Here is a 22,932-nt window from a genome sequence, read left to right as displayed (position 1 = left end):
TGATGATTGCCTCTTCTCTTCCGCCACATTTCTGGGCTGAGGCTGTCGCTACGTCGGCCCACCTCATTAACATTCAGCCTTCCGCTGCTCTACAGGGTGGCATTCCTCTCGAGCGTCTCTCTGGTGTTTCTCCAGACTACTCGACTCTCCGTTCTTTTGGTTGCGTCTGCTATGTCCTTCTGCCTCCTCGCGAACGCACCAAACTGACCGCTCAGTCTGTTGAGTGTGTTTTTCTCGGATACAGTGATGAGCATAAGGGCTATCGCTGTTGGGACCCCGTTGGTCGTCGGATGCGCATCTCTCGTGACGTCAAGTTTGATGAGACGCGTCCCTTCTATCCTCGCCCCACCTCGGGTACTTACCCGGTGGATGATATCTCTTTTCTTCTTTTTCCGGATGCACCCCCTGCTGTCCCTCCTCCCCTCCCACCTACTTCTGATGCGCCCCCTTCGGCGCCATCCTCTCGTTCGTCTAGTCCACCTAGTACTCCTCGTTCTCCGGCTTCGGCTCCTTCCGATGCTGTCCCTTCTTCCTCTTCTTCTGATGACTTGTCTTCTACCGATGAGCTTCCCCCTTCTCGACCTGTTCGTCAGCGTCGTGCTCCAGTTCGTTACTCTCCTAGTCAGTATGGTCTTTCTGTAGTTTCCGAGCCGACTTCTTATCGGGATGCCGAGCGTCATCCTGAATGGCAGCTTGCCATGGCTGAGGAGATCGCTGCGCTTGAGCGCACTGGCACTTGGGATCTTGTTTCTCCCCCTTCTGGTGTTCGTCCTATCACGTGTAAGTGGGTCTATAAAATTAAGACTCGCTCTGATGGATCTCTTGAGCGCTATAAAGCGCGTCTTGTGGCTCGTGGCTTTCAGCAGGAGCACGGGCGTGACTATGATGAGACTTTTGCCCCTGTGGCTCATATGACTACTGTGCGTACCCTTCTTGCTGTTGCTTCTGTTCGCCGCTGGTCTGTCTCCCAGCTTGATGTTCAGAATGCTTTTCTTAATGGCGAGTTGAGTGAGGAGGTTTACATGCAGCCTCCTCCTGGGTATTCTGTTCCCGATGGGATGGTTTGTCGTCTTCGACGTTCTCTCTATGGTCTCAAACAGGCCCCTCGTGCCTGGTTTGAGCGCTTCGCCTCTGTGGTGACTGCTGCTGGTTTCTCTCCTAGTCTTCATGATCCAGCACTTTTTGTTCACACTTCTCCTCGTGGACGTACTCTTCTTCTTCTCTATGTTGATGATATGATCATTACTGGTGATGATCCTGAGTATATTGCCTTCGTCAAGGCTCGTCTTCGTGATCAGTTTCTTATGACTGATCTTGGTCCTCTTCGCTATTTTCTTGGCATTGAGGTTTCCTCCACTTCTGATGGCTTTTCTATCTCTCAGGAAAAGTACATTCAGGATCTTCTTGCTCGTGCTGCTCTTGGGGATGAGCGCACAGTCGATACTCCTATGGAGCTTAATGTTAAGCTTCGTCCTACTGATGGTGATCCTCTTCCTGATCCCACCCGTTATCGCCATCTTGTTGGGAGTCTTGTTTATCTTGCTGTCACTCGTCCTGATATTTCTTATCCTGTTCATATTCTGAGTCAGTTTGTCTCATCTCCTACCACTGTTCACTATAGTCATCTCCTCCGTGTTCTTCGTTATCTTCGTGGCACGATCACTCGTCGCCTTTTCTTTCCTCGTTCCAGCTCTCTCCAGCTCCAGTGCTATTCGGATGCTACGTGGGCGAGTGATCCTACGGATCGTCGTTCGCTTTCTGCTTACTGTGTGTTTCTTGGTGGTTCGCTTGTTGCTTGGAAGACGAAGAAACAGGTCGCAGTTTACCGTTCGAGTGTTGAGGCTGAGTTGCGGGCTATGGCTTTGTTGATTGCTGAGGTGACTTGGTTACGGTGGTTGCTTGCAGATTTTGGGGTCTCTGTTACGGCACCCACTCCACTTTTGTCTGACAGTACAGGTGCTATCAGTATTGCACGTGATCCGGTCAAGCATGAGCTGACCAAGCATATCGGTGTTGATGCTTTTTACACGCGTGCACAGGTACAGGATGATGTTGTTGCGGTTCATTATGTGCCTTCAGATTTGCAGTTGGCGGATTTCTTTACGAAGGCACAGACTCGAGCGCAGCATGATTTCTTTCTCTCCAAACTCAGCGTTGTGGATCCACCATGAGTTTGAGGGGGGGTGTTAGATGTATATATATGTATATTGTAGTTTCCCCATATGTTAGGGGACTTTCTGCATATGTGCACCTGTACATGTACTATATATTGTGGCCTTTGGCCCCCTGGTAATACAACAAGCATATTATCATAACACTCGTGATGCACACCAGGAACACCTCGGCTCCTCCAAGTAAATGGGATTACTAGCCAAAATAAAGATGACAAGTCCGGATGAGGCAACCAAATGCAACGGATACTCAATTCATGGATAACCCTTTCCACTGTCCTGTAAACAATTATTCAGTCACTAAACCAGCTCTTCGAAACACAATATGGCCATCAGAACCTAGCATATTCTTGTGACATGCTGAAACCTGTTATTCTGCTAGTTGCCACATTTACATTCTGCTTAGTGGATAAAGGAAAAGATGCCTGTTCAGGCTGAACCCACTTATTTTTCATGTGCTTATTATTCGAAGTTATTAACGGCGGGTGCTGTTCATGGTGCATCCTCAAAACATTCTGAAAAACCCAAAACGTCTACGCAGATTAGTTTCCTATGTATGATCTGTTCCTTGTGTTTGAAGGGTTCCTGATTATTCCCCTACAGAACTGAATTTCCGTTTGGGTGCGCGGTGACCAGTTTATACTGATTCTTCACATACCCAATGAGGATGAGGATGGTATCAATAAAGAAATAGCCGCAACGTTGGAGGCCTTCTTGCGTCCCAACGAGGATGACGATGGCTCTTTTATTAGCAAGATCACTAATTTGGATGCACAGTTGATAACTGCAAGAGACCATATCTTGAGGATAAGTCCATGACTCTGAGGTCTGCGAGTGTGCCTAGTACAGAAAGAGAAACCTGATGATGAGTTGGTGATAACTTTATAAGTGGAAGCTCCATTCCCCTGCAGAACTGAATTCAGTTTGGCTGGGCGGTGACCAGTTTATACTGATTCTTCACATACTTAGCTATGCACCGGGCAGGAGAACACCAGCACGCCACATCCGGAAGTAGCTAATGTAACCTCCGGGAAGAAATTAGATGCATCTCTGCTCAACAAGGGCACGCTACATTCTCAAGAATAGTAACCACTCGCCATGACGGGACCAATCCAGGCATCCATCGATCCATACGGGCTGGAATGCAGAGTGAATAAAAATCATTGTGATGCTGCTCTCCTTCGTAGCTAAGTAACCGTAGAACTCCATGGTTATTCTAACACGCATAGCACTCACGGCGCCTTGCCTATATAAACAGCCTTGCACGTCCGCCTAAACGATATCACCAGTTCATCACCACCCCTGCAAAGCCAAGAAACAAGAGCACATGGCTACCATGGCCGAGCGCCTCGCCCTCGCCTTTCTGCTTGCGGCCGCCGCCGCTCTGGCGGCATCGGCGGTGGACACCAAGCTGACCCTGCAGAACCTGTGCCCGTTCCCCGTGCGCCCGCTGGTCACCCCCAACGGGAACTTCTCCTCCATCTCCGACAACACCATCGAGCTCGACCCCAACGGGGGGCTGGTCTCCTTCCCCTTCCCGGACACCTTCTGGGCTGGCAGCGTGGTGGCGCGCACCTTCCGCAGGACGCCCACCAGCTGCGACACGGGCTCGTCGCCGCCGAGGACGGTGGTGCAGCTGGCCGTGCACTCCACCGAGGACCTGGCGACGTACAGCGTCAGCCTCGAGGACGGCTTCAACCTGGCGACGGTGGTCACCCCGCTGTTCAGCCGCGGCGGGCAGTGCTTGGCGCTGGGCTGCCCGCTGAACCTCACCAACGGGTGCCCCGTGGATCAGGTCAAATTCGACGACTGCGGCGTCATGGTGGCGTGCAAGGGGGACCCCGGGTACTTCAAGCGGCGGTGCCCGCTGACGCGGGTGAACGGTACCGACCGTGAGCCACTGCCACAGAGCTGCATCGCACCCCGTGAGCTCAAGGTCGTCTTCTGCCAGATGGAGCTCGCCCATCTGACCATGGTCGGTGCCGCCTCCGCCCAGACGGAGCTTGCCCATCTGACCATGGTCGGTGCCGCCTCCGCGCAGACAGAGCACATGTAATTTCATGATAAATAAGCAGCTGGTCAGCATTCAACTTATACTGTAAGGAGAAACAGATTGATGCGCCAATCGGTTTCTATCATACTGTAAATCTTCGAAAATGAGCTTATTACATCGTAACTGGCCTCTCGATATAGAGCCCACGCACAAATTAAATGATGATAGCGAAGACCCATTCTTTGCAAATATAAAATTGAGAATTCCTTAAGCAAATGAATGTGAAGATAATAAGGAGGAACAACACACGCGCGCTGGATTACCAAGAAAGTTAACAATTCGAACCAAGATATCATCAGCCATGCAACGTCAACACTTATCAATAAGTTTCCGACCATTGGTAATTAAGCCTCTTTTCTGAAACTGTATGTCGTACTGGTGTGCAGCTTGTTCACAAGTGAAGAGAAGCAATGGGACTGGGATCGATGTTCATCATGTTGACAGATGTGCTTGTTGTTCATTAGATTTTGGTTGGCATGTATGGATGCCTGAAAGGCTGAACATGGTATAGTGACGAATATTTCTAGTGAGCACCCACAATTAATGATGAATAGATTGGAAGATGACAGAATGCTTTTGGAAGATGACACAATTATTTGCAGCGATGACTGTTGTAGCTAAGTTGCCTTCAGCTGCTTGCGTCATCCCTTTTCCAATTCATTTTGTATGGCATTTATCATCATCCGGCTCGAGCAAGAAAGAAAAGTGTAGAGCTGCCTGCTAAGAGAAGAAAAAGGGCCTGGCCTCTAGAGCTCACGTTCCTCCGGCCTAATACTAGCGATCTTCCACAATCCTCTATTCATGCAACACTGGAATTTAGGTTCAAGACACGTGGGCTTGTAGATTGCTCTTTTTGCCTCTGTCACCTGAAAAGCTCCGCGTTGCGTCTGCGTCCAGTTGAACTTGAAACTTGTCAAGTTCTGAAGTAGTAACAACGGCCGCTCTCATTCACGGGCAGCACGAAGGAGACAGCTAAATCTCAATACTTACGAACATGAAATTAATGGCACAAAGCAATCAAATCACGCATTCAATTACTGTTTTTATTTTCATAGATTTGTCGATCTATCTAACACCGGTCACACGGCAAGATCCACAGGTATCCTGCTTGCTACACGTACAACAAGAAAAAGATCACCATGGCCACGACGGTTAGGTGCTCGGCGTCGGCGTTCACCTTGCGCAGAGGCGACTCCTCCTTATCCGCGGCCACGGACGCGGCGGCGCAGTCGGTGGAGGCCCTCACGGCTGCGATCATGTTGTCCTCGTATGCCTGCTTCTGCATCGTGGCCAGTGCTTGGATGGCTCTATGCATCGCATTGATCCCCTCGGTGTACCGCTCACGGCACGTGGCCAGCGCAGCCTGCTGGCCGACCGTCCAGCCGCCGTGCCGTTGTAGGTCCTTGATTGTGGCCACCGCCGCCGTGTAGTTGACCAGCGTCAGGTTCGTGGCGATCACGGCCAGCCCGTGCGTGTCGGCGGTGGCGCTCCCCGGCGCCGCCTGGAGCGTGGTCACGCAGACGGCCTCCAGTTCCTTGCGGAGCGATATGTTTTCCACCTTCGCGCACGTCTCCTCCACGATGGAGGCGAGCGCCACGTGGGAGACGACAAGGAGCACTAGGAGGATGGGGATGAGAAGCCTCGCTGCCATTTTGGGTGTCTCGTTTGGGGAGAATGGAGAGGAGGCAAATCTTGAGGCTTTTGGTGGGTTTATGTAGTAAGATTCCATGGGCAAATCTTGAGGCTTTAATTTGGTGGGTCTATGTAGTAAGATGATGCAAATCTTGAGGCATAAATGGGAGATCAAATTTTGTGATACGCTGCTAAAATGGAATTTCTTTATGAAGTGACAATGGGAGATCAAATTTGTTGTGATAGCTGTATTTTCGCCATAAATAAATTTTCTTAATGAAGACGAACGAGTCTTGGTCATACTTTATTATGCTAGCAATAAACAAAAGAAGTGTCTTGCGGCATATTTTTTTTCTATTATATTATTCGCCATAAATGTACAGCTTCCAATGCTGGAATTAAGACACATAAACGTTACCTCCTTCCTGAAATATAAACATTTATGGAAAGCTAAAAATACTTATATTTTAGAAGGGACTTAATACTGTTCAATGTTTAAATTAACAGTGCAGAGCAGATCATGGACTTTGGACCGCTTGCCCATCCAAGGTGGCCTCGCCGGCCTATGAGCCAGCTGTGCTAAATTGCCAACCACAGGAATCATACACGTTATCTTTGGATCTTCTTAATGAATGGACGGCTAATGGTAAGACAACATGACAAAAGGCAAAAGTAAATATATGCCTTTATCATGAAATAATTTTGAAATAATTGGCCATAAATGTACTACTATCCAATGTATGAGTTTGAAATGTAAAAGTGCATCGAATATATGATGTATTTTAAGGCACCTAGATATTATTTTAGAACATCGAACACTTATTGTCATAGCAGATGATGTAAAATAGAGCACACTTCCATCGCAGATGATGTAAAATAGGGTACCACACACGTATCAACATATCAACTTTAAGTTTGCAAGATCACCGCGAACATATCTACACGATTAAAATTTATTTATGCATATGCATAATTTGGACATGTTGAGATGGAGCTTATTAAACCAAGCATTTCGACATATTGTTTTTGTATTTCTCATAATGCTGACAATCTTCACGGAGAATTCAATTTCACTGGGTCCATGTCGGAGGGCGGGGTTCAAATCTATTGGATGCAATCTTATTTCTATCAAATCTTTAAATAACTATACTAAAAACTAAGAAAACTTTTTTTTTAAGGAATACGGTAGGGGAAGCCCCTACAGTGGTTTTTTGTGTGAAATAATAAGAACCCAAATCTGCGTCCGTGGAGACTTGAACCTGGGTGGCTGGGTTGTACATCCACTTCCCTAACCAAGTGAGCTAAACTTTTTTGCCGACCTACAGTTCTCCTTAAACTTCTGTGCTTGGTCAGCATGGCTGGCTGCTCTCCTAACAACCAACCCTACGACAAAGGAGGGCGAAGAGGGTCTACGCGAGCTAGCATTTGGATGTTGACGACTAATGGGCACCAAATAGGGGCTGCGTGATACGTCTCAAACATATCTATAATTTCTTATGTTCCATGCTAGTTTTATGACAATACCTACATGTTTTATACACATTATATGTCATTATTATGTATTTTCCGGAACTAACCTATTGACGAGATGCCGAAGTGCCAGTTCCTGTTTTCTGCTGTTTTTGGTTTCAGAAATCCTAGTAAGGAAATATTCTCAGAATCGGACGAAATCAATGCCCAGCATCCTATTTTTCCACGAAGCTTCCAGAACACCCGAGAGCCGCCAGAGGGGAGCCCTGGGGGGGCCACACGCCAGGCCGGCGCGGCCCAGGCCCTGGCCGCGCCGCCCTATTGTGTGGTGGCCCCGTCAGCTTTCCGACTCTGCCTCTTCGCCTATTTAAGCCTCCTCGACCTAAAACCTCGATACGGAAAAGCCACGGTACGAGAAACCTTCCAGAGCCGCCGCCATCGCGAAGCCAAGATCTGGGGGACAGGAGTCTCTGTTCCGGCACGCCGCCGGGACGGGGAAGTGCCCCCGGAAGGCTCCTCCATCGACACCACCGACATCTTCATCACCGCTGCTGTCTCCCATGAGGAGGGAGTAGTTCATCCTCGAGGCTAAGGGCTGTACCGGTAGCTATGTGGTTAATCTCTCTCCCTATGTACTTCAATACAATAATCTCATGAGCTGCCTTACATGATTGAGATTCATATTCATATGCCGGAGCATCACGGCAGGCCCCTCCCCTCCCCTCGCCGAGCAAGAGTCAAAGTCTAAGTCACAAAAGTCACACGCGCTCGCCGCACGCGGACGGTAACACAGGGTCTCTACTTATAGATGGAGATGATTAGATGGAAGAAGAAGATGAGAAGCAGTGTTGGATAGCGATGGATGGAGGGACGGCTGAGATGATTCTTTCCAAAGATCGCTAATGATGGATGGCCGGCTAAGATGATTCTTGTCACGGATCGATGACTTGGAAGCTAGTAATTGTAGACGCCTCGAGAGAGGATGGATCGGGACTCTTTGGTTTCCTTTAAAAATTAATTGCTTTCCTAGAACTCAGTGAGCAGATTCCTTTTTATTACTCGTAGTTGCTTATCCCTGCAAATCTGTTGCCCTGCATGGCACGTCAATCATGGAGATCTGTTTAGGCATGCCATTCCCGGCCCTACGTCAATCATGTCGTTTTGGAGATACGGAGAAAGCTGTCACTAATAATATCAAGTATGACTAAATCCTATATTTGAGATTGTTAAATCGACGCAAATCACGCTGGTAAATCATTGATGATAGCAGATAATTAGGATTTTCCGCTGGATTACCAACCAAATCAGCTGCTTGTGAAATCCCTGTTTTATCGGAATTTGGATACCCCGCTAGCTGTGATCTTGTAAATCATTGACGTTCACTATTCTACCTGTCTAAGTCGTCACACACGACGCACGCGTGGGATACACACCACCCCTCATATATATAGACCGGAGGATGACACCAATATTGGAAGTCAATTCTCGCTCAAATTTCGCGCTGCCTTTTCATCTTGTTTTCCATCCATCGGCAGATGCCGAGAGGACGATGGCAGAGAAAACGGATGGACGGCACAGCCGTGCGGAGCGCGCGGATTGCTGAGGTGGCCTGCAATCTAATATCTTGTCCCACCGACCATGAATTTTTCCTCCTAGTCGTCAGCTCCTTCCGCCTGTATTTCAAGGAAACAAATTAAGGCGGATGAAGTTTAGTTGTCTGATTGATGACATGCATATATATAGATGCAAGTGGACCAACATTTTACTATACCTTGCAAGTTTTATCCTTGCAAGTTTCAGTCGAGACAGCAAACTGTAATGGTTTCCAAGAATTATGTGATGCATATACGGCTGAAGCTAATTTATTGGTTGCCGCTTCAGTACTGCTTTGAGCTAGCAAGTGTCATTAAAACTGGGACGTGGATTATAGAAATCATATTCATACTTCTCCAGCAGTATGAATTTCTCTGTTTGGTAATACGAAATATCCTTATAAATCATCTTACTCTGACTCAAGTGGACCGGAACACAGTACACAAACAATACAAAACATATTTATACTATGTACACATGAACACAAAGCCAAGATGCTGAATTTTACAAACGTTTCATTCAAGTTTTCACTGGCCTTCAAATATTATGCTGCCAATGGCTTTCATTGCCGAATCTACATGTTGAACATGATAGCAATCTTAAGCTAGGCTTCACATAACATTATACAATCTAAAGGAGCTAGCTAGCATTTTCTATTCTATGACAAGCTACTGCGATAGCATGACATCGCCCTCGATCTTCTAGGAAACAAAATACCACATCGCTGGAGCAACTAACATCCATCAGCTCAATAACAGGGGAAAAAAGCAAGTCCGGCTAGTCAGATCTGGTGGCCATGGTAGCTCCCTCCTGCACACACACACTTCTCCCTCTCGCTCCTGCTGCTACACTAGGACATGCCGCATCCACCTCTCCCCTCCACCAAAACCACCTCAACAAACTGCCAACCACTCCCGGTGTGCACCGCTCCCTCAGCAGCTACAGAAAGATAAATTGCATATGTGGTCAGTAGAAGCTACAAAACTATGAATAATGTGAATCTTACTGTTTGGCACAATCTAATACATTCCAAACTAGAAAGTAATATTCGGTAAGAGATTAGCAACCAAGTGAAGCAAGAAAGTGGACTAACTTGATCTGGCAGGTCTCATCAGGTCTCATCGTACATGTTAGCTTTCAACAAAAGATAACCATCAAGTTTGGTTTGCCAAGCATGTCACTGGATATCTTTTCCTAGGCATGAATAAAAGTGAGCATCGGAGGTAATTTTGCACTACCACTAGGTAAGCCAATCAAACTGATAAGCTGAGCGCTGCTGCAAGTCCGACTCTGGACATACTCTACATATTTTGTTGTCGCCACTAACTTGAAATTTTGCCCTCCATGAGGTCTCCTACTCTTGTCGTAGTTGCCTTTTATGTCACTACATTTTGAGGCATATTCGCATTACGAGCTGACCAAATTCTGCTCGTCTCCTAACAAGCACAAGGTATATTTAGTGTCAAAGATGGGCTAAATATATGAACTGCAAAGAACACGAGAAAAAAAAGCAAAACTGCTACAACTTCACCACATATAAACACAAACATCTACATCCATTTCAATGCATAATATCGCCTGCTTTAATAAATGACATGAGAAATGCAGAACTAGCACATCAACCACATAACGTTAGGCTTCCACCCGATAATGCAACCAGCCAGACAGCATGACTGGAACAAACATGAATGATGGATGTTTCCAGCTTAAGCTTCCGCATGGAAACAAGAAATCAGGCGAGCATGGCTTGAGTGCAAGTATAGCAATGAGCAACCATCAAAATGTACGTATCTAAAATTTCTACATAGAAATGCATGCAAATTCATCAATGTTCACCAGCTTACATGCCGACATGCCATAAAGAGATTACATATTTCACAAAATTTCTTCATCCTCATACAACAGTAGAAACATTCACGACATACCATTGCAGCAAACGAATTCCAAGCGCAGAGGATGCAGTCAACCCCTCCAGAAGCACATGAAGGAGAAGACTGTCAACCACATGGAGACCCACGTGCCTGGAGGGGTAGTCTTCAGCACATTGAATGGGTGTGGTGATAGGCCTCCATATAATGCTCTAACTGCTATAGAAGATGCTAAAGGCATGCTTTGCCAACTGCAGAACCAACGGCTTGCTCATTAGTATGATATGCGTTACTTATAGAAGATTAAAAGGAAAAGTTCTAGAGCTGATGCAAATTACATCTGGACTTTGGACAACAATCAATTTGACTAAAAATGTTCCTAGCTATACCATTGAAATATGGCATAGTTGGTATCTACCTTATTGATGGCATCTTTGAAAGAAAAAAGTTAGTTCAGGCATGTCATCAATTCATTGGTACGTGGAACATATTTCCGTTGAATTGCCATTTCCGAGCCATTTTCAGATGTAGAAAAGTTTCAAACCTCGATATCTACTGAACTAAAGAAAGCTCAAGGTAGGCCCGTAGGTTTGAAAAATACAGATTGCTGAATGTTAGTTTCAAGGTATGGTGTACAAAGATAGAGAGCAGTTAGAGTTCGGGATACCATTTTAGCTTCACCATAAGGGCACACTCCAGCAATATAGAAAGGAAACTCACGACAAACTGATGCTCCAATGCCATGGAAGAAGCCCCTCGTGCCATCTTTTTGTATGCCAATGGCCTCCCCTACATTGTCAAAGATTCCAAGCTGTAAACACTGCTTAAGAACATCACAAGGAATACAAACGCTGGTGGTTCCTAGGATTGTGCTGCATGAGGAAGATGATGATTACACCTGCGAAAGATAAACTTAAGCATGTTATTGTACCTTTGTTGTATCAGAGGGATGCACATAGAGGTAGAAAGTGCACTAGCAAGACCTCCAGCTAAAGCTGACTTAAAAACAATTCTGCTAGATATGTCTACAGGTGGAGAAACAGAAAGCAAAGTAGCAGCATCAAAACCAATGTTCCTGAATGCATTTGTAAGTGAAGAGACAAGTCAATGCCAATCTGAGTACAAAGACTGCTAGAAGAAAGAGCGAGCATTTCACTAAAGTCAACTAAGACGATACAAAGTGAGATTTTGATAACAAATACACAACACTTATGACACAACTCTTAAGCACAAACTTACATTAATACAATAATTTTCTAGAACCAGTACTTCACCAACAAGAGTAACTATAACAACAGCACTCTAGCATAAACGAAATAAGGGAACTATTGAGTGGAAAACGATACCATCTTGAAGAGCTGATGGCCTCTAGATCACCAAATGTTGCCGACATTCTGGGTCCTACTCCACAAAGAAAGATGACAGTTAGTGGCATACGCGAGGTGTCTCCACTATCAATAGTGTGTTACAAGGAACACAACAAAGGAAGACACGCAGTGGCCGAGCATTTACACTTTGGATGTCATCCATACAAATAGCACCGGGAACGCCTCCACCTCATGGCATAAAACCTCCTAATCCTGCAGGCAAACCACGACAAGTGAAACCACCGCCCATTCCTTCAGGCATACCACCACTGATTCCTCTAGGGAGGTAAGGAAAGCTACACATGGAAGATCACAGATGAGTGACTTGAGTGCTCCTTCCTCTTGTACAAATAGCACAACAACCACATAACGGCAGGCTTCCACCCGAGAATGCTACTAGCAAAACAAGATGACTGGAACAACATGGATGATTGATATTTCCAGATTAAGCTTCTCCATGGAAACAAGAAATCAGGAGGTGAGCATGACTTGAGTGCAAGTAAAGCAATGAGCAACCATCAAAATGCACTTTTGCAAAATTTCTACATAGTAATTCATGCAAATTGATCGATGTTCAGAAGCTTACATGCCGACATGCTAAAAATAGATTGCATATTTCATAAAATTGCTTCATCCTCACACAAACAGAGGAAACAGTCACGACATACCATTGCAGCAAACGAATTGCAAGCGCAGATGATTCAGCCAACCCCTCCAGAAGAACATGAAGGAGAAGACTATCAACTGCATGGACATATGCGTGCCTTGAGGGGCAGTCTTCATCACATCGAATGGGTGTAGTGGTCAAAACAAGATACATTTTCTTCTCTCCAACAGGTCTCTCACATGCATCTTCTCTCCAAGTCTCTCGCTCGCATTCTTATTTTGCTCCAAGTCTCTCTCCTGAAAAAACAAACTGAGCAGAACTAATGACACGTAACCATAAGACACTTGGCATACCAAAAGACACCCAACAGCTTACAAGATAACTATCAAGGAGTAGAAGGCAACACATGTGATGGCATGCTACACAACCTGAGTTCGAGACTCACTTCTATCTTAATTTTAAAAAACGAGGGTTCATCCCCCTATTGGTTTGTTTTAAGTGCTTCGAAAAAAAGGCAACACGATAGGAATGTTGTCGACACCTAGTAACTGGTGCCGTCACCAAACTGAAGAAAAGATCAATTATTAAACCAGCAACACTTTACCACCACATCCGCCTCACTTTCCAGCGGAGCTCGAGGAATGTGAACCTCCAGAGATTCGGCACGTTGACAGACATGACTTGAAACAAAAACAAGTTACAGCTACAAAATCAACTAGCCAGGGCAAAATAACATACAAGCATAACAAAGCTGAGGCCACACATAGAATTTTGATATGCAGACTATCGTGCTTAGTTATGCAAACTTCCTCATGTTTCCTCATTCCTCACACGAAGTCCTAATCAAATCCAGCCTTGTAATTGAGAAGAGTCTTACCGATGTGCCTTGGATGTTGCATCGGTCCATGTATCCAGCTTGATATGCCCAACTACACTGCCCTAGTACTCCCAGCAACCATATTGATCTATAGACGCATATGAAACAGATCAGATCAATTTGAACTTTGAAGGAACATAAGACGAAGAAACAAGAGAGATCTTAATACCGACAACCATGGCATCGATTGACAGTGTCCTGAAGATCCCATGACCTCTCGATCACGAAATGCTGCCATCATGGCGACCAAAGTTGTTGTTTCCATTTTTATAGAATTTAGATTACAATGGATCTAGGAAAAGATTGTGTATTTACAACTACAACGGAATAGTATACAAAGTCAACTCCAATGATGAAATAGAATTTATGGCTACACAAAGTTTAATACTTGCACAATGATTGTTTCTACTATGAAATGGAAGACTGATGTCAATAATTAAGACATAAAAGTTTGTAATAAAGAATGAAAGATTTTGGGGACACTCTCAACATAAAAAAATTTCTGTGGGCTGCAGCAGTAGAACTCAGAGGAGAGAACTCAAAATTGAGGTCCAGGCTCAGTTTTGGCACTGTAGATTTGCAAGCTAAAAGGCACAAAGTGGTCCTTCAACTTTCAGAACGGATAGATCAAAAAATCTAGAGGGGATGAGCGGGATGGGCAGCCTGCTTGGAGGAGGGGAGTAGACATCCCACCGGCCTAGAGGAGGAGGTGGAGGGCACTGGAGGCGCAGCGTCACCGGTGGAGCAGCAAGGGTGTGCCGCCGCTGCTTCTCTCCCCTGTCTCTCTTTGTGTCTCGTGTGCGGGGGAATGATCCGTTGGGGTGCCCAGGAACCCTATATTCTACTAGTCCCTCCCACCTACCCTCAATTTTTCGCTTTGCCACCGGCGACCATGGACGCTCAACACTGCGCTTTCCTTCACTTCTGCCCGCTTCTGCGCGCTTAGGTGATGCCCATCGCCTAATCACAACACTTAATCGCACTCAGCGCTTAACCTCCCGCTCAGGCCTGAAACGAAGCGGTATTCCACTACTTCGCTATAATCCCCGCTTAAGTGCGCCTGAGCGTACACTTTTTTAAACGTTGAGTTTTCATGGAAAAAAGGGAGGATCTGATTATCAAAAAGTATCAAACCTAACCAAGCTGGTTGGCAATTTGAGGACCAAAAAGTAAAACAACACATAATCCAAAGGAAACAAAAAAGGTAAACTCAAGATGAGAAGATACTGAAAAGCATGTGCACAGCAAGAAAGGTTAAAAAGAGGACCGTATTATCTTAGGAATAAGCAGAGAAAAGCTTTCACCGAAATTACAAGTGTCAAACCATGAACAAAAGTGTAACAACGAAATGGGGACTTCAACCCGAATAAGATTAGAAGTGGAGGTGCATAGTTTAACAATTTAGAATGTTGTGAGACTGTATCAGTAAGAACTGCTCATGTAAAACATTACATAAGCCTCCAAGTATAGTAACAAAGCTCAATCGGAATCAGAGAAGGGACAGGTCAGAATATATATAGTAACAAAGCTAAGTCCACAAAAAAACAAGTCTGAGCTTGCGAAGAGACTAGTTGTTTCTCATGAGCATATTGATATCCATATACCAAATCAAGTGAAGTTTCATATAGCCATGGTTTTAAAGGCGTCGCCGAAGCGACGCTTAAGCGTCCGAGCGTTCCAGGAGGGCAAGGCGTCGGCGTCGCCTTTGTTTTCTGCCCAAGGCGTCCAAAGGCGTCTCTGAGGCGTCCAAAGGCGTCGCCTAGGCGCGAAATCGCCGCCTTGCAAGAATCTGGACGCCTCTGTTCTGTGCGCGGGAAACTTTGGGCTGGCAGGAGGGGAAAACAGAAATGGCGGGCAGGGAGGGAAATTGAGGGCCATCTATAGGGGAAAGAGAGGGAAGAGAGAGAGGGGGAGCTCCTCTCACGCGACCTCCCCAACTCTGGACAGATCTGCTGCTGCTCCTTCATCTGCCGGCCTCCCCAGCTCCGGCCAAGCTTCTGGCGACTCCTCCCACTGGTGCATCCCTCTCCCAGAGGGGAAACAATGTACAGCTTCCATGACAGCTTCTCTTGGTGCCTTGGTGGTGTCTGGTGTGTGTATGTGATGCACTTCTTCTTGCCTGCTTTGCCTCTGCTTGCCTGTGCTCATCCTACCTAGCTGATGCTTTGCTTCCAGCAAGGCAGCCTCAAAGGCGTCGCCTTGCAATGCGCTTTGAGCGCCTAGGCGTTGAGGCGCCCCCCCATCGCCTTGGGACGTCTTGGCGCCTTTAAAACCATGCATATAGCAGAGAAATTCGGCACCTTGAATAACATTGAACCACAGGGAATGCTTAATATATCAACCAGGACAAGATAATTGACGTTTCAGCTAAGGAGCTTGTAAAGTTTCATATAACTAACAGGAAAATCCCCACCTCCAATATCATTGATCCTCGGGGAATGCTCAATACATCAACCAGGACAAGATAATTGACGTTTCAGCTAAGGAGCCTCATGCGGCATAAATACAGTGGCAAATATAGCTCGGGAATTTAAGATTGACCACATCAACAGTTCCACACATCATGCTTAAAAAAATCGTATGCATCTAGACGGTTATCAACTCGTTAATACACCAGCATTACTTGTTCTCCATTAATTGGTTTTTGTGACCAATAAAAGGAAGAGAAAACAAGATGGAAATATCACTTCTTGGAATACTCGCTACAATCAAGCCATGTGCCATTTGAGCTACTAGTATATAACATGATGGACAAGAAAATATCAGTGGGTTAATCATGACAGAGGAAACCAAATTATGATAGTAATCAAGGAAACTAAACAAAACAATTAGGCAAAAAAAAAAAACCAATAATGTGGTTGCTACCAACAAGGTTAAAAAAAGACATGAATTCTAACGTTAACCTAAATATAAAATAGGATTTGAGTTAGATTGGTTATCCTTCTTTTAGAGGTTTTCATATGTTCCCAATACAAATCTGAATTAAGATTTTTTTTATAAAGTACATGTTGATGCAACAGAAATGAATACGCAGCCAGACACTGTACCTTGCATATCTGAGTATTGGTCATATATTGAAATGTACCGCTTTTTTGTGAAATGGTTAGAGATTGAGTTTGGGAATCACAAGCTGGTTGGGAGCTGTCTTTTCTTTGGCTGAACTTGAAGCAGTGCATGCCTTCAATGCAGCCAAAATGTCACCTTTCAGAAGAGTCCCACATCGACATGATGCCTTCAGCAAGGAGATCTTAAGACCATGTTCCTTGATGAGCGTCTTAGCTGTTGGGCTGATGTGTCTCAATTCTAGGCTTTGTTCAGTGGCATCAACTTCAATACTTTGTGATGCACTTCCACTTGCCTGATCCTCTTCATGCTGACCTCTAAAGGAGGTATCCGCAGGTATCTTTGCAATATCCTTGGAGTCTTCAACCTTCAAACGGACATGACATAAGTACTGCTGACATTAAAATGAAATGGCCAGTGAACAAAAAACCACCAGTCATGCATGGAGCTATACCGTGAAAAAAAAAACGGGATGTCCAACCTAAACATAGTTTGAACCTTCAGGTACTAAAATCTTGGCCAGATACCTGCAACATTGAAGGAGTTGAACCAAAAAATGAAGGTTTATCCTATGTACAGGTTACAGATATACGCATGATTATAGAAGGTCACATGCACAGAAGAATAACATAAGAGGCAGCACAAATTATGCATAAATGAATAAGTTTAGAACAAGAACTCAATACTGTATGTACACCAATTGCACAAAAAATAGACTTCAAGCCAAATAAGATTAGAAGTGGATGAGCTCGGTTTAACAGTTTTGAATGTTGTGAGTTTGCCTTCATATTAGAAAGCACTTCACAGGTAGACGAGAAAAGATTACAGAAGCCTTCAAGTATAGTATAATAAAGCTCAATCGGAATCATCGAAGGCACGTGTCAGAATTATTTCCATGCAAGAAAACTAGAGATGGCCAGTTTAACAGTTAGCATTTCTCATGTTAAAAAAAAAAACACCACCGCTACCTACAAATTTTGTCAAAATTGAAATCAGAAACAGAATGAATAAGATATTTTATTCTAAGCAGAGACACTGAGTTCAATGGCTTTGAATGGTTTGAGTTTGTGTTCATATTAATACCACTTAGGTTAACAAGAAACACATCAGCGCAAGTTCCAAATTTTGCAAATAACTTAAAACAACAAAAGAAAAGGAACAGAGCAATAATGATATTTTCTAAGCAGGAAATAAGTAGTTCAATCTTGTCTTCGCATTAGTAAGCACTTGTGTGGTTAACAAGAAAAACATCACCGCGGTCTCCAGATTTTGTAAAAAGCTAAACCAGAATCAAAAAAGGATTATGAACAAAAAAGGTTATATTTTTCTAAGCAGCGAAGAATTCTCCACATCACGAAAAGAATAGTAAGAAGCGAAGCAGAGGTTCGCCATTGTAAAATAAAATATAATAGGCCAAAACATGTACCAGAATAAAGGGGCTTAACCCTCTACCCAAGACAACATGAATGAAGGTACAATTATAAAACGATCACATCACAATGAAATATGAAGGGGCACAGGTGACAACACAAAGGTCACTAGTTGTCTAGACGGCTTCTGCAAATTAGAGAAAACATGTGTATAACTTGAACATTGTGCAAACATGTACATACATCCAGACTGGCCTCAAGACACCGAATTTTCCTAGAAAGGTATCTTACGGAAACCCTGCTCTCTCCTAGCCTATTCCTTGCATTTGGCAAGAACACACAACAGATCACCATTTGCAGCAACCATGCATAGGAAATCAGTAGGGTTGAAGAGAGTGGGATTACCTCATCCAAGCAGCAGGACGCGAGGACGACAGTGTTCTCTCTAGCGGCACCAGCAGCGCCCCTCATCCGCTGCCAAGAGAGATCACCACCGGTCTCTACTTCGGCGCGAGAGACAAGTGGAAGGTTGGCTCCAGGGGTTCATCCACCACCTATGTTGATGCCGAGCCATAAACCGCAGCCACGGGTATCTGCAATAAGTTAGTAAGGAAACCTTGGTGAAAACCAAAACGACTAGTAAGTAATTGCTTCAAACAAGAATAATTGAGTGAAGGAAAAAAGAATTGAGTTGTTTACATGATAAGATGACAAGTTTCTAATTGAGTGAAGGAATCCGTTTCGCTCCCCATGCTCCTCCTGCGCATGAGTTTGCAGGCAAGGATCAACAAACCAGTGGTTGGTTCCGAATCGAATTCTGAAGTTTGCAGTAAGAAAATGTTCAGCACTAGAACCATTTGATTGCCTGGAGATGATGAGGCTGGTGGCTGTGTATAGCTGGATGGCGGAGAGGTAGGACATGGCCTAGGAGGCGGACAACCACAGCGAGGCCGTATACGCTGAGTGCTCCCACAGGTCAGCCAACGCCAAGTAGTCCACCGCAGCTCTACTCTTCTCCGTGTCCGGCCCGTGCAAGCGTTCCTGGTAACCAAAAACAAAGATTGAAAATTTCAGAGTAGAGCAGAGTCATTGAATTTTCTGAAAATAAAACAGAGAACTCGCTGCGCATGGTTTAAACATTGTAACCCATTCAACCAGGAAGAAAATTAGGACACAAATCTACTACTGTAAGCAAAACAGAGTGCATACAATTTTAACTTTAAAAAAGCTATTAGTTCTTCAAGGAGATTGCAAGGCGGCTTAAACTCCGAGGATAGGTACAAATTTTAAACTGTAGAGCTTCTTTTTTTTCTTCTTAATGTTGGAGATAGGTGGTTAGATTATCTGAACCTGTTAGTATACATAAGGCCTTGCATAAACGACTGGGTGACATACACGTGCAGTCTGATAACTTCATGAAGATACAAGATTACCAATGTGAAACCATAGTTGTGAGGTACATGTATAAATTCAGTAGAATATTAGGCACATCTAAATGTACCTATCATTTCTGGTCAGCAGCATTTGCACACTTAGCTCATTAATATGAGCAGTCTACTATGGCATCATATCAGGTAAAGAATTAGATTGACTAGTGAGAAATAGGCGAAAAATGCAAGATCAACCCACTGTCCGCCAATCATACCCCACTCTCCACTAACCATATCACACACTGTCGAAGCAAACAATTATGCAAGTACTTGTCCCAAATCAATTGTTTATCAAACATAAAACTGCAGACCAATACGCATCTGAGGCAAATCTGAATACATCCATGGAAAGCTAGGCGGACGGAGATTATTTGTACCCCACAGATAGTATTTTCACCCAACGTGATAGATAGCAACGGCGTTTGGAAGGATGCTCACCGGGACTGGGAGGCAGCAGCGGTACAGAGAGGTGGATGGCGCGCGGCGGTAGCAGCAGGTCTAGCCTCCAGGGATGTTGTCGGCGCGCGTGGGGAGAAGATCAGGGGAGGTGGTCGTCGGCCGCAGCATCCTGGTGAGGCCACCACCACACCAGGCCTTCCTCCATCGATCCCCCTGGCGGTGTCCGGCGGAGCCGAGAGCCACATGGTCTGCCCGCCCTTGTTGTCCTTGTTGCTCGGACGGCCACCACCAGGAGCCCCGCGAGCAAAGACGGTGGCCACAACCTGGAGCCCCGCAGGCATGGCCAGCAGCCACCACCAGGAGCCCCGCAAGCAAGGACGGCGGCCACAACCTGGAGCCCCACAGGCATGGCCGGCGGCCACCAACAGGAGCCCCGCCAGCCAACACCCCTCCAGGAATCCATTTCACTCTCCATGCTCCTCCTGTATGTAAGTTGTCAGGCTAGGATCAACAAACCAGTGGTCGGTTCCGAATCGAATTCTAAAGTTTGCAAAAAGAAAATGCTCAGTACTAGAACCATTTGATTACCTGGAGATGGTGAGGCTGGTCGCTGTGTATAGCTGGATGGCGGAGAGGTAGGACATGGCCGAGGAGGCGGACAAGCACGGTGATGCCATAGGCGCTGCTCTCAGCAAAGTGCTCCCACAAGTCAGCCAACGCCAAGTAGTCCGCCGCAGCTCTACTCTTCTCCGTGTCCAAGCGTTCCTGGTAACCAAAAACAAAGATTGAAAATTTCAGAGTAGAGCAGAGCCCTTGAATTTTCAGCTAGGAACCAAAGAAGGACAGAGATATACTTCTGTAAGCAAAACAGAGTGCATACAATTTTCAGTTTAAAAAGGCTATTGGTTCTTCAAGGAGATCACAAGGCGGCTTAAACTCCGATGATTAGTACAAAATTTAAACTGTAGAGCTTCTTTTCTTCTTAATGTTAGAGATAGCTGGTTAAATTATCTGAATTTATCTGAAGCTGTTATTCTAAATAAGGCCTAACCAGAATGCACAAACTACTAGGTGACATACACGTGTAGTATGACAACTTCATGGAGATACAAGATTAATATCAGCAGTCTACTATGGCATCATATCAGGTAAAGAATTAGATTGAGTAGTGAGAAACATAGCCGTGTCCTGCAGAAAAATCTATGATCAACCCACTGTTGGCTAATCAAATCCCACTCTGCACTAACCATATCACACAGTTATGCAAGAACAACTGACCCAAATCGTCAATTGTGCAACGGACATAAAACTGCAGAGCAATACGCATATGTGAGGCAAATCTGAATACATCCATGAGAAGTTAGGTGAAGGAAGATTATTTGTAACCAACACAGAGTATTTCACTCAACGTGATAGATAGCAAGGGGATTTGGAAGAATGCTCACTGGGAGGCAGCAGCGGGACAGAGAGGTGGATGGCGGGCGTCGGGAGCAGCAGGTCCAGGGATGTTGCCGCCGGCGTGGGGAGAAGATCAGGGGAGGTGGTCGCCGGCTGCAGCATCCTGGTCAGGCCACCACCACACCAGGCCTTCCTCCGTCGATCGCCCTGCTGGCGTCCGGCGGCGCCGAGAGCCACGGTCTGGCCGCCCTTGTTGTCCATGTTGCTCGGACGGCCACCACCAGCTGGAGCCCCGCGAGCAAGGACGGCGGCCACCACCAGGAGCCCCGCAGGCATGGCCGGCGGCCACCACCAGGAGCCCCGCGAGCATGGTTGGCGGCGGCCACTCGCATCCTCTTCCGTTGGGTATTCGTCCAGGAGGCGGGTCGGCGCTGCAGTGAGGATTTAGGGGAGCGGTGGAGGCTGGCCGGCGAGGGAGGGAGGGAGGGAGGAAGGGAGGGAGGAAGGGCCCAGGGCGAGGGAGGCGGCGGAGGGACTGCACCGGCGGCGAAATCGATCAAGGAACGGCCAGGTTTTCGTCGGGGAGAGGAACGCTATTTTTTTCAGATCAATTCCAGATCGTGGGCATAGGTTGGCTTCAGCAACGCAACTTCACATGCATATGCTGCTCCACATGCATATGCTGCTCGAACCCATCGATCTTTACAAAAAAATAAGTGTCAGCAAAAGATATGAAGGTTCAAGCGATTGTAATAAGCATGATAGTAGCACCTAAGGGAAGATCATGAATCATAGACAAAACAATTTAGGGGCTTACATACACAAGCATGAACCAAAAATCAAAATAAAGTCCCCTGGATACCCATTTATGAACTCTTTTTCCCCCATCTGAAATTTAAATAAAGATCACAGATTTAAACTTGAAATTAACATCAACAATGTGTTACAGCAAAAGGATTACTGGCATTAGCACTAACAACTGCTCATCTAGCTAGAACTCGATATTTCCATGAATCTCACGCTATGGTTCATTACAAAATCCAAGCAGGCATGCATCTTTCTAGCACGTAAACAGTTGTGCGCATCCAAAACTGACACTGTACTATTGCTCACGAAAAAAATCTACCTTTATGTGTCGAGCTCGCTGCGGTGAAACTTGGCCCTGAGCAGCTAGACCTGTAGCTCTCCAATCGTGCCGCAAGTCATCATCCCTGCACCTCCACGAGCTTCTGCACCTGTCCCATCGGGCAAGGTCACCAGATGCCGCCGAGAGGAACTGTGGTGCCGTATCTTGCTTCTTCTTCGCTTCAATAGGCTCCTATCACAGAGGTGAAGATGATCATTCTAGTGCAATTCTAGTGAGGTCCAGTATGAACATTTAAGTAGCATAAGCTGCAAGCTGAACTTGGGCCACACGTATGAACAAGATTTAGTACCTAGGGCTGGTACTTGGAAGGATAGTCACCACAAACTTCACCGATGAGTCTTACCAATGTACCTTCGATGTCGCCTCCTTCCCATGTGTCCATGTTGATATGCCCAACTACATTGTCCAGTACTGCCAGCGACTGGATTGATCTATAGAAGCATATGAAACAGATCAGATCGATGTTCACTTAGAAGAAACACAATCT

The 22,932-nt window shown here is 45.6% G+C and overlaps 3 protein-coding genes across 5 annotated transcripts in view; 1 reads left to right on the top strand and 2 right to left on the bottom strand.

The window, feature by feature from the left end:
* Window positions 1-3,315: 3,315 nt before the first annotated feature.
* Window positions 3,316-4,227, top strand: LOC127326010 (osmotin-like protein). The gene has a single exon (XM_051352849.2). The coding sequence runs from the start codon at window positions 3,499-3,501 to the stop codon at window positions 4,225-4,227; it is 729 nt and encodes a 242-aa protein (XP_051208809.1). The 5' UTR covers window positions 3,316-3,498.
* A 1,026-nt stretch (window positions 4,228-5,253) lies between these two features.
* On the bottom strand, window positions 5,254-5,898 carry LOC127326005 (uncharacterized). Its single transcript, XM_051352846.2, has one exon. It carries the CDS (start codon window positions 5,873-5,875, stop codon window positions 5,336-5,338), a length of 540 nt encoding a protein of 179 aa, XP_051208806.2. The 5' UTR covers window positions 5,876-5,898; the 3' UTR covers window positions 5,254-5,335.
* A 3,471-nt stretch (window positions 5,899-9,369) lies between these two features.
* Window positions 9,370-22,932, bottom strand: part of LOC127326015 (uncharacterized) — a 50,441-nt gene continuing 36,878 nt past the window's right edge. The window contains exons 5-18 of one of the 3 annotated variants that reach the window (XR_011751763.1): window positions 22,735-22,876; window positions 22,425-22,616; window positions 21,346-21,998; window positions 18,926-19,112; window positions 18,771-18,830; window positions 18,477-18,664; window positions 17,156-17,228; window positions 13,639-17,068; window positions 12,300-13,057; window positions 12,134-12,188; window positions 11,455-11,685; window positions 10,845-11,038; window positions 10,013-10,355; window positions 9,370-9,858 (exon numbers count right to left, since the gene is read on the bottom strand). Coding sequence is in view for 2 of the 3 variants with exons in the window: in XM_071826108.1 (XP_071682209.1) it covers window positions 20,040-20,382 (343 nt within the window). In the remaining variant the exon portion in view is untranslated. Of the gene's footprint in view, window positions 9,859-10,012; window positions 10,356-10,844; window positions 11,039-11,454; window positions 11,686-12,133; window positions 12,189-12,299; window positions 13,058-13,638; window positions 17,069-17,155; window positions 17,229-18,476; window positions 18,665-18,770; window positions 18,831-18,925; window positions 19,113-19,939; window positions 20,383-21,345; window positions 21,999-22,424; window positions 22,617-22,734; window positions 22,877-22,932 lie in introns of those variants that run through there. The other 2 variants (XM_071826108.1, XM_071826110.1) reach the window with 2 other exon arrangements.

The sequence above is a fragment of the Lolium perenne genome, chromosome 1 (assembly GCF_019359855.2).
Source record: "Lolium perenne isolate Kyuss_39 chromosome 1, Kyuss_2.0, whole genome shotgun sequence".
In the NCBI taxonomy this organism is placed as follows: Eukaryota; Viridiplantae; Streptophyta; class Magnoliopsida; order Poales; family Poaceae; genus Lolium; species Lolium perenne.
Note: the sequence above shows the minus strand (reverse complement) of the source record. Positions and strands in the feature narration are given on the sequence as shown.

Coding starts and splice junctions, on each gene's coding strand:
- LOC127326010 (XM_051352849.2), top strand. CDS start 3,499: ATGGCTACCATGGCCGAGCGCCTCGCCCTCGCCTTTCTGCTTGCGGCC.
- LOC127326005 (XM_051352846.2), bottom strand. CDS start 5,875: ATGGCAGCGAGGCTTCTCATCCCCATCCTCCTAGTGCTCCTTGTCGTC.